The 12,063-nt window shown below is 39.6% G+C and overlaps 1 protein-coding gene across 1 annotated transcript in view; it reads right to left on the bottom strand.

The window, feature by feature from the left end:
- Nucleotides 1-12,063, bottom strand: part of PDE10A (phosphodiesterase 10A) — a gene marked incomplete at its 5' end in the record, with an annotated part of 577,771 nt that overhangs the window by 51,889 nt on the left and 513,819 nt on the right. The window contains 2 exons of the mRNA XM_082855961.1: nt 8,583-8,769; nt 10,126-10,218. Of these exons, the coding sequence (XP_082712087.1) occupies nt 8,583-8,769; nt 10,126-10,218 (280 nt within the window). The remainder of the gene's footprint in view (nt 1-8,582; nt 8,770-10,125; nt 10,219-12,063) is intronic.

Raw genomic sequence — 12,063 nt, 5'->3', positions numbered from 1 at the left:
TCAGCAATTTGGAGTTACCTTTTTGTGAAAGAAATATGTGTAAATAATCAGTGAATTTAATAACTATTCCAAGTACTTTGCCTCATAGCAGCAAATCCTTGGTGGCACAATGGAAATGAATGTACATTGCAAAGCTGTCCCCCTGATATGGTTGAGGAAAAGCCAGGATGGGGCTTAAAAGTGCAGGCTGGACACCACTGTCACCTCTTCCTCCTTGTAGAAGTCCCACTCTGTCACAGGGGACTCCACACTCTGGACAAGACACAACCACCTGACGCATGAACTGGATGAAAGCTACATCCGTGTATGACCAATCAAGAAACTGTAGTTTCTTTAATACCATTTACCTAAAAGAAGTTCTCACATTTCCCTCCTACCCCTCAATGGACTGTCACTTGCCTTCCACTCGAGATGATACTGTAGGTTCTTGTAGGAGGGTGAACAGTCAACAGGATTTACTCAGTATTTACCGTGATTCGGTATTACCTGTTATTCAGTGTAATTCTATGGAGGGGGAGGTGCTAGTAAAAGTAGCTATTATACGTTAGGCAGCAAAATAATACTGCTGTTACAGTCGTGAATACTAGTGGGCACTAACTCTGTGGCAGGCAGCGTTCTAAGTGCTGTGCACGCACTACTTCACGTAACTCTCACAAAAATACTGTCATTTATCATTTTACAAGCTTATGACCTCCAATTAGAATAAGCTATATTTTTATTTATTATTTTTATTTATAAACTTATATTTAAAGTTTGAATAAATTTATAATGTTTACAAATATATAAATTATTCAATTTAGATTTATTTATTTTATTTTTATTCTATTTTGTGTTCAGTGTAGGGAAGTAACGTGACTTTTAACTTTACGGCAAAAAATAATTAGTTTTGGCAAATTTTATAGCTACTTTGGTCCCCATTTTCTACATGACCTTCAATATGAATAGCAGAAAATAATATAATGTAATATTATTAGTAAATGATTTTACCGTATTCATCCTACTGCAAATTACTTTTCTTTATTTTTTTATTTTTATTTTTTTGCAGTACACGGGCCTCTCACTGCTGCGGCCTCTCCCGTTGCGGAGCACAGGCTCCGGACGCGCAGGCTCAGCGGCCACGGCTCACGGGCCCAGCCGCTCCGCGGCATGTGGGATCTTCCCGGACCGGGGCACGAACCCGCGTCCCCTGCATCGGCAGGCGGACTCTCAACCACTGCGCCACCAGGGAAGCCGCCTACTGCAAATTATGAATGAAGTAGAGAACCATGCTGCCTAAGCTGATTTTGCATGAACTGCCTATGACAGCTGAGTAGTTCATCTTGGGCTCCCTGTCCAGCCGGAAGAGACCGCGAGGAGAGGTGGCTGCCATTTATTCTGATGGTGCTTCAATCTTAGGCTCTAGGATATGGAAAAGTCACAAAAGACAGAAGAAAGAGGACCTGGAAACAGGAGTATAACCTAGCATATTTCTACCACATGGTAAAAATGCCACCACTTATAATTTTATAAATATTGGCATCCAAGAATACCTACTGATGCTTCAGAATGTTTCGCTTGTGCCTATTTCTACAATCATCATCACTCTGAGTAGACATGGTGGTGTCTGGAGGATGCCCTAATATTATTCACGTCACGACAGGCCTGGAATCACTTAAAGGTAAAGCAACTAAGAACCAGACTCCGGATCACCTGCCTGGGTTGAATCTCCTCTCCGACTTTCACTAACGGTACACCTTTAAGTAAGTTACCTAATTCTCTGCGCCTCAGTCCCCCAGGTACAGACTGTGGACACTGCAGTACCCAAGCCAGGAAGAATGTGAAGGTTCAGTGCAGTAACACACTTAAGGAACTGAGAGCAAACTCGGTCAAGTGCCGTTAAGCTCTCAGTGCTGTTGGCAGCTAGCATCTGCTCATCTCTGATGACACCAGCACTGCTGCCACTCCATTTGGCTCCTTGATGTTAGTCTGGTGAAGGATTCTTGAGTGGCAGGGGCATCTGTGCTGTCTTGCAAGTGCCGACTGTGCACATCGCCACGCAAGTCTGCACTCAGTACGTTATGTGGGAGCTTGAGAGAGTCCGTAGTGGGAGCCCGCACTCCACAGAAACTGGGGAACGCTACAAATAAGGCCTCTTCTTGGGTAGAGAGCAGGCCTTACCAGCATACCACTGGGTATGGGCAATCCACAAGATAACAGTAACTTAACTTCTGCTGTTATAAACTGTGCACTCTTTTCCCCTTTCTACACAATTCACATTTCCAACCTAATTGACAAAGTATTTGCTAGAGTACAAATTTCCAATATGATGTTTGTCAACAGTATTAAATGATATCGTTAATAAAATTAATTTGGTCCCCTAAATAAACCTAAAATGAAAGGCACACTCCGCACGGGCACGAGCAAGAAACCCTGTGCTATGTACTTAGCGGCATGAAACAGGGCTGCAGGGCGTGAGAGAAACACCAGACCCAGCACAGGCTGTGCGTCGTGGTCCGGGACTTGAAGGCCCGTGTGGGACGAGAGACCTCGCTGTGGCTGCTGAGGCCAGTTACTGAACCGAGGACTCTGAAGAGAGAAGGCCACGTAAGTCTCCCGCAGGGCAAGTAATTCCGGATCAACTTGAGTAAATAAGTGAAGATCAAGTAAATAAGTACATGAATGAATGAATGAATGAATCCAAGAAAGAAGAGACCAACACAAGGAAACATCAACAGATTCGCGCCCCCTAAGAACTGAGCTGAAGAAAAGAATTGAGTGATTAAAAGTATCCTGTTGACAAGATACACCATTTGATGCGTGGCTTCCTTTGCCTGCGTGGTTATTCTAGTTTATGGAAACCACAGCACCAAATGCAAATGACATTTCTTCCTTGACCAAATCCTAGGTAGAAGTGTTTACAATGCTGCCTTTCTTAACGACAAGTGAAGGAGAGCACAGCCAGGGCTGCAGAGCCAGGCTTACACACCTTCAGAGCCTGGCTCTGTCACACACTTGCTGTGAGACCTTCCACAACTCACTTAAACGCTACGTGTCCATTCTTCCTCCTGTCAAGTGGAGCTAATGATACTCCCTCAGGATTGCTGGGGGACTAATGAAGCGAGTTTTTATACGTCAAGTGTCCACAATAGTGCCTGTCCCAGAGTCAGTGTTACATCGATTAAGAGGACTTCTTATATTACAGTCACCTTAATAGTCACCTTCTGGTAGAGAAAAGACACGCAGTACTTGGTGGTTGAATTCAGGAATGAATAAAGTTTGGACCATTTATTAAATCTGTTCCTAGCCAATTGGTTTCATCTTAATAACGATTTTTTCCACCTTCCTTTAATGTTAAATGTCTCTCGATTCAAAAGGTACACAGCTAATCTGCTTTTAAAGGACTCCTTTTTTCTAGGCAAAAGATATAACAGGTATTTACTATCCTGTTAGCTTTTTGCATCATATCAAATTATTTCTTTAAAATCACATGTATGAGTAAATTAATTGGCTCTTTTAGTTTTAAAAATCTCTTTCACTCTTTTTAAGGGTTACCGTTCCATTGACAGTACTATCAATTATCTGTCAAAAATAAAATGGAGATGTTGCCAGTCAGAGACGTGCCCCTTTAATCCAATAAAAGGGGTGTAACCTAAGAGATCTACAGATGAACTAAAGAAGAATAAAGACATATGCCTCCAGGACAGGCCTTTCACTCAAACAAGACCACTGAGCTGAACAGTCAGAGATGCTCTTACATGATCACGTTCAGTATTAGAAGCCTTTTACATGTGGTAAAATGCTCCTGTTAAGGATATAATAATCTGTTCGGGAGCAGAAATATTTTGAATTTCCCAGGACCAACCTGTTTAGTCTGACTCAGTAGCCAGCGATTACAAGACACTTCACACTGCACAACGCTTCTTCATATTTGCGATCTAAACAAATATTCATGTACATTCTCTAGAAACAAGTAGAGCATTGAGGGAAAGCAGGCAGCCATGGATACGATTAATTGCTTGGGACAATGCTAATACAAGTTGTTGTTTTTAACGAAGCTTCATAAGATGCTTGGGGAAAAGAATGTTCAAAACTGCGAAGCAGACTTGCTCAAAGAAACACCCTGTAAGCGCCCGAGTGAGGACAGGAATCCAGGTCTTGGCCTTTACCCTAGAGGTCTACGATCTGACATCCTCCGCTGAAGAAAGCGCTGAGAAACTCTTGTAAGGAAACCAACTGCTGGCTTATTGAAACTGACAGAAATTGGGAGCTGTTTGCTTTTGTTTCTCCTTTAGAAGGATGCTTGCTTCAACAAAGCGAGTATTACTTTAAAGAGCGTATGTAAATTGGTCTTTTTTCTGAATGGGAACAGAAATAACCCCAGACTGGAAGGCCAGGGAAGGGAAGCAAGAAGAAGAGGTACCCTGAAGCTGCAGCATCAGAGGCTGTTAACTCTTTTTGAGTTGGAGAAACTGTCAAAAACTATAGAATTTTTTTAAGCTTTCATGAGGAGAAGAAATATTGCAGTTAAAAGAAGTGGTAATTAAATCCACAGAGAGCTGAAGCTGCATTACTTGGATTTCAACATGCACCTTCAAGGCAACCAGCCCTGGGTCTGCTCAACCTGGGAGAGTTTTACATCCGGAGCCTGCCAGCGGGCGAAGACTTACTACAACCGTGGCACATACACTACCTGTCATTGTTGGAGAGCAGAAATAATTTTGGTGAGTTTCAAAGTGTTTATAAAAATTACAGGGCTTCCCTGGTGGCGCAGTGGTTGAGAGTCCGCCTGCCGATGCAGGGGACACGGGTTCGTGCCCCGGTCCGGGAGGATCCCACATGCCGCGGAGCGGCTGGGCCCGTGAGCCATGGCCGCTGAGCCTGCACGTCTGGAGCCTGTGCTCTGCAACGGGAGAGGCCACAACAGTGAGAGGCCCGGGTATCGCAAAAAAAAAAAAAAAAAAAATTACAAGTCTGTTTCACTACAGACGAACTCCACGAACTTTACCCTAAATAATCAACGTAAAGATAGAATGCCTGTTAACTTATTCATGACTTTTCAGAAGGAGTGTTATTTTTCTTGATTCAGTTTGGTATTCAGCTTGGTATAATCATTTAATCGTGACTGAGTCCAGGTTTCATGATGCAACAATCAGCGTTCAGAAGAGCTTTGAACCCACTGGACTAGCTCGTCTCACAGCACAGCTGAATCAATTCCATAGTACTGAAACTGACATTTATGTATTCTGGGAAGTGCACAGTAATTCTTCAAGGGATACATGAAGACACGGATAGATTATAAGAGGATCAATTTCCACCGCCTTAACTTTCACATGTACATTTACCTAAAAATGACCTTTTCCCACATCCCATTTCAAATCACCCCTTTCTCAAATTGCACGAATACAAAAACCTCTTAAAGCAAAGAGATAATTTAAAAATTAAAATACTGGTGTTAATAAGGTCTAAAAGTGGTTTCTAAAGCTTTCATAAGACACTGAAGGTGGACCTAAATAAATTTTCAGCTGATAAATCATTGAAAATAATTTTTGATGATAGAATTGTCAGTACTTTTCGGCCTCTCAGCTCAGGTGGTGTTCAGATTAAGAGTAATTGGCATAATAAAACTCCTCCTGTCCCATCTACCCAAAACGAGCACAATTCTTACGGCTTCCCTCAAAATAAAAGCGACAGGACAAATAAAACTGACGCTGAGTAGTGAAAGAACGTCAAAGAACAAAGTTCCAAAGATGGAAATGAAATGGCTGCAAGGCATTCCCTGGCGTTTCACGGAGGTATTGATATGCAGACAGGGAGAGAGAGCACAAAGGATATCGAGGCTTATGGGTAAACTCTCTTCTAAAATAGTGAAAAGGGGGGCAAGGACGTTTCAGTGAAGAAACCAGGCAGATGCCTCCGTAACAGAGTAGTAAAGGTCAACATCACCAGCAATGGGCCACGAGCCTTCCCGCAGCGGCTGCCACGAGAACACAGTATCTGCGATAGTCCTGTCAAACGGTAACCTTGATGCAGTCATGAGGAAATGCCAGACAAAGCCGCAAGAAGAAACACTCTGCAAAACACCAGCCCATACACTTCAAAAATGCCCAACTCATGAAAGACAGAGTAAGGTAGGGCTCCAGATTAAAGGAGATTAAACGGGTCTGCAGATTAGACAACAGTACAGTACCTGTTAGGGGCTGAATCGTGTCCCCCCCAAATTCATATGCTGCAACCCTACTCCCCAGTACCTTAGATGTGACTGTGCTTAGAGATGGGGACTTCAAAGCAGTGATTAAGGTAAAATGAGGTCGCTAGGGTGGGCCCTAACCCAACATGACTTGTGTTCTTGTAAGAAGAGGAGAGTGGAACAGAGACTTGCACAGGGAAAAGACCACGTGAAGACAGAAGGATGAGGAAGGCGTCCCTAAGCCACGGAGAGAGGCCTCCAAAGAAACCGAACCTGCCAGCACCCTCGCCTTTACCTTCCCGTCCCCTGAACTGTGGACAAATAATGTTCTGTCCTTTGAGCCACCCAGTCTGTGGTATTTGTTATGGCGGTCCTAACAAACTCATACAGTACCGAGGTGAATTTCTTTATTTTTAATTATGCAGTAGAAAAAGAAGATGTCCTTGTTTGTAAAAAATACAAACTGAAGCATTTAGGGGTTATGAGACATATTGTCTGAAACATACTCTCAAATGTATCAGAGAAAACATGATACCTATGAATGAAGGAGAGCGAAGGAGAAAGAAAGAATATCAAAGCAAAAATGCTAATATATTAACATTTAATATATTAACATTTGGGGGAACATGGGTAAAGGTATAAGGAAATCCTTTGTATTATTTTTGTAACTTTGCTTTCTGTCTGAGATTATTTCAAAATAAAAAGTGTAAAAAATTTATGGCAAGCCTAGTTTCATTCTAATGATAGGTAAAATTTAAGAATGGGTACATTAACTATTTTTGTTCTAAGCCACAGCCATCTCATTAAGAAACAACAGTTTCCAATAATGTCTACTTTTCATTTTTGATAATTATCAAAATTTAGTAACATGGTTGCTTTGATCACATATATAGTAATAATGACATAATACTATAGGTCAAAATTAATGTGTAATCCTTCTTATACATGTTTGTTTTAGACTATTATCCTAGGGTAATTAACAAAATAAAGCATAAAATATATTAGATTAGAATAAACTTTTGTGGCATAATAGAAACACACGTTTAAAGAGAGAAAAGAATGACGCTAAATTTTTCAGTCGTAAGAGCTAGTCAGTATGTTTTTTAAGTGGACTTAAAAAATATAATAAATGTCAAGCTGTTCTAATACATAGAGTCCATCGAATACATTTAAAAGTGATGAAAATCAATACTTAGAATATACTGGAAATTACATTCTCTGAAACTTTTAAACTAAACAGAACAAATGTAGGGAATTCCCTGGCAGTCCAGTGGTTAGGACTCCACGTATTCACTGCCAAGGGCCCGGGTTCAATCTCTGGTCAGGAAACTAACATCCCAAAAGTTGAGTGGTGCAGCAAAAAAAAAAAAAAAAAAAAGTATACTGTCAATATTTTATTTACGAGGAGACACATAGGTACAGAAAATGTTTGAAGTAAGAAGTATCTGACAACTGCACTAGTTTATTTCCGATGGGCCGAGTAACAATAAACATCCCCACGCGAGGGCCCGGGTGATGCAGAGAGGGGACGGGTGCTCTTACTAAACAGCACTAATCGCATTGTAAACAGTTAGCCCTAGTCACCAGAGTATTTTTTTTTTTTTTGCCGTTTTTGTTTCTCTTTTAACTGTTTCCATTAGTTATGTGCTTGTTCCTATGGAATTCCGTCCTATTTCCGAAAAGACAGTTTCTCTAAACTACTAAGGTGATAATTCCCATTGATGTTGATTCGGCTTTATAAAAGGTTACTAAAATTTTCCTTAACTTCAAAATTCCAGTGATGTCATTAGAGGATTACTAGAGTTTATAGAATACTAAATGTTTAATTCATTTAAAATATAAAAATTTAAAAGAAAGATGATACGTTCAACTGTTTTAAAGTGAGACTTCGTAAAATAAATGGGGCCTCACCTCCTTATTCAGTAACCAGGGTTGGGCTGTTGTGAGGATTCAATGAGTTAACATCTACAAGCCATCTGACAAATGTGCTGAGTGGCCGCCTCACTGTTCCTCACAAAGGAAACTTTCCGGGCTCGTGGTAAGACATGAGTCATGACTCTCTTTTTGTGTACAAGAGTCTCAAGTGCGGTACAAGTGACAAACGCTAAGGGTTTGGATAACCCTCCCATGCACATCAGTAGATTATCAGGAAATGTAAACCTTACATTCGAACGTTTTACCCTTAGGTTAACTTCATTTTTCTTTCTAACAAATTCACACACTGAAATAAGTGTAAAAATTAGGAGATTTTTTTTCTTCCAAGGCATTTTAAGGTATTTCCTAAAACATGCACAACCAGGAATCGCTGTTTGGGGTTTCTAAAAGAAGTGGGGGAAGAAAAAAAAAAACCTTTATTTAAAAGGTTATAAAATGTAATATTGAGTAGTAAAAAAGGTGTTTAAAAAGTATTACTTACATTGGCACAGTGTAAGGCTAAAGCACAAAAGACAGCAAACATTTTGAAGTTGTTTTCGTCCGTCTTAGAGAAGGCACTACCGCTGATTTTGTTCACCATCTGCACCACGCCTATCACGCTGCCCCGACTCACGATGGGCATGCACAGGATGTTCCGGGTCGTGTAGCCTGTGTACAGGTCCACCTCTCTGCGCGAGAGCCAAGGAGCAAGACGACAGAAGAAAGAACAGGCAGAAGAAAATAAACCACACGTTCTATCGTAAATCTCAACTCAGTTTTGCTTCTCTTACAACTAACTGTAATGGAACTGTTAGCGTCTACATTCAAAGACAACGTGACATCTGCAAGTGTTTTATTAAAACCTTCTCAAAAATATTCGAATGAACTTGTTCCGTTTTCAAGAGAGTTTTTCAGAACAGTCGTATATATTTTGCAAATATTTTCTCACAATCTGTCGCTTGCCTTTTCAGGTTCTTAATACATTTCAGGTTCTTAATACATTTTTACATAAAGGCTTTATATAAGGATACGTAAATATTTTCAATATTTAAGTACTTTAATAGCAAGTTTGTTCCTTTAAGAAAAAACCTGAGATTTTCAGCATACTCTTCACGTATTGATAAAATCTATTACGGGGATACAGCTGTGTTTACATGCGAGTCATGAATATCTGACATTAATCAATCAGACGCCTGAAAAGCCTCCTGTTGCCTATGGTATTTAATTGTCTCTTGAAGGAAGCCCAGCGTCTGAATGCACAGAGCACTGCTGCCAAGACATGTGAGCCATTACTTTCAGTGGTCAGGGCGTCAACCTTGGGATTTCAATTTTGAGACATTTATTAAAATCGAACTATATAAACTGGTTTCTAGTTCTCCAAAGACACTCAGAACAAAATAAAAAATCTTTATAAGCAATCCTAATATCCACTTCAATAATATCCAACAAAGGCTGCAACTTATTGAGTTCCTACTTTGGGTCACATAAAGTTGCCAGACCTTTTATGAATATTTTAAAAATCTTAAAATCTTAATCTTAAAAAAAAAAAACCCTACAAAATAGGTATTACTGTGCCCATTTTAAAGATGAGAAAACAACTGAGGCTCCAGATTAAGTAACTTACTCCAGGTCATTCTAGAGCCAATAAAGGACAGAACCAGGATTCAAAACAAGTACTTTTATCACTATGTGTTACAGCCTTTGAAGGTATTGTTTGATAAAGAATATGCTCAGGACAAAATGATGACACTACAATGAAGAAAAGTAACTTTATAAATTTAAACTCTTGCTTTTTAGTTATTTTTATAACATTTCAAACCCCTGAAGCTGGAGATAATTAATGGTTTAGAATCCATCGTTTTATATTGATAAATACCCGAAAACACTGACTACTGATAATAAGCTGGTTCAAAGACAGTATAACAGCACCAAGCGGGGAAAAAAAAATTGAGTTGGGACACGAAGAACTAGGGCTCTACCTCAGAGGCTTCGGCCAAGCGGGACCCGGAAGGAGAAACCGACGGAGGACACAAACCCGTTCTTACCTGTTAAAGCGTGGGTCAGCATAGGCATCTGGAATGTTCAAGACTTCCCCTGTTCTTGCTACTTGACCAGCAATTCCTTTCTCAATTGAAAATCTGCACATACAAAAAAGAGGAACATGCTAATTAAAATACAGATGTAAAATAATTTGAGATATTTCAGTACCACCAAATACTGAATAAAACAGATGGTTTTACTTTCAATGCTTGTATTAGTTTTACATTTACATACTCTAAATCATATTATTATAAAATACATAAAGGTAAAGCATGAAAACATTGCAGAGTAACCACTTGAGAACCTTGTTTTAAGATATAATTCACGATGTCTTAAATTATACTGAATCACAAGCTGAAATTGAAAAATTAACTAGCATTCTCCTGCACTGACCAATAATAATCTTTTATATTTGCAAAATACCTTATAATTTACAAGATGCTTCAACATAAATTTTCTTAATTAATTCTCACTGTGAACTGAGACCCATATGGGTTCGATAACTTGCCAACACTCTTAAAATATTAGTGACACAATAAAAACAAGAATGCAGGTCAATGCCAGGGTACGTTCCACCACCCATGTAACCAAAACCACAGGTTATCTGCGATCTTCGAGATACAGGACTTGAATTTTAAGGCATTCGCAATACAAGTACCATACCAAAATAACACAATTTGCAACTTGTAGTATTTTTACTCCTCTAATTTGTTAAATTTAAAAACAGCCAGAATACAGGCATTATCTCACTACACTTAAACGTTTTGATATCTAATATCAGCATTTTTACACATAAATATACTCTAAGACAACACTGTAAAGCAATTATACTCCAATAAAGATGTTAAAAAATATTCCTATATTTATAGTTTTCTCATTACGATATTATAATCAAACACGGATTCATTCAAAATTTAGTTAAGATGATTACAATCACAATATCTACATATTTCAATAGCTCAAAAATTACTTCCATAATATTACATTTTCAGCATTATAGAAAATAATCATTATTGAAATAAAGCTCCACCCTAAGGATTTCCCTAAGGAAAATTCAAAGGAGAATTGACACCAAAGAGAACTAACTTTCTTAAAACACCAAAAAGTGAACCCAACCTTGCACAGCATAAAATGCGAGGTTGTTTTCGCCCCGGTTTTCTTATGCTTTGAACAACATGACTACAACAAATTAGAGTGCCTTGAGCAGAGCAGCAGAATCCACTTCATGGTTTATGCTTATTTTCTTGGTCTAGGAGTAGCTCGGTGTGGTTTGCTATCTCGGGTCAGTGGAAGCCATAACTGAGGGGCCAGTCCTCCCATAAATGGCTGGCATCGCTTGGTCAGCCGAGAGAGCTACAGCCAACCATATCCCCCTCACTTGTTTTTCCCACACTTGTAAATACAGGCTCCCAAGTTAATGTCTTCAAAATGAGATCGATGCCAGCACTGTTATGGAACACTCAAACCTTCAGCAAGAGAAATGACTTTACCTAAATGACTATATCCAGACTGATCTACTGAGCTCTAAACAAACAAACTAAAACTAAAACACTTCTTAAAAAACCTAAACGGTGCCTGTAAGTCAGAGTTATGTGAGTATGGAATATAGGTTCTATTACCCCAGGACGATAGAATGGGAAGCACCCAGTGGTGGGCAGTAGTGAGGCCCAGTGCAGACCACATTCCATGTTTCCTTGTATGACAGACGGCCCAAGTGAATAGCAATTCTTATAAATAAGGAACAGCATTTTACTAGCAAGTTGTAACTACCAAGGTACTTTAGAGTACTATGCGGAAAAGTAGTTAAACGATATATATCAATATAAAGCAAAAGAAATGCAAATATCTTTAAAAAATACCATTTCTGAAAGTTATGCTTGATTCTTAGCGGTTCTGTGACAGTACCCCTTGCAGGTGCCCAGACTGTCATAGGACTGAGCCTC

Source organism: Leucopleurus acutus, assembly GCF_964270905.1.
Source record: "Leucopleurus acutus genome assembly, chromosome: 15".
NCBI lineage: Eukaryota > Metazoa > Chordata > Mammalia > Artiodactyla > Delphinidae > Leucopleurus > Leucopleurus acutus.
Note: the sequence above shows the minus strand (reverse complement) of the source record. Positions and strands in the feature narration are given on the sequence as shown.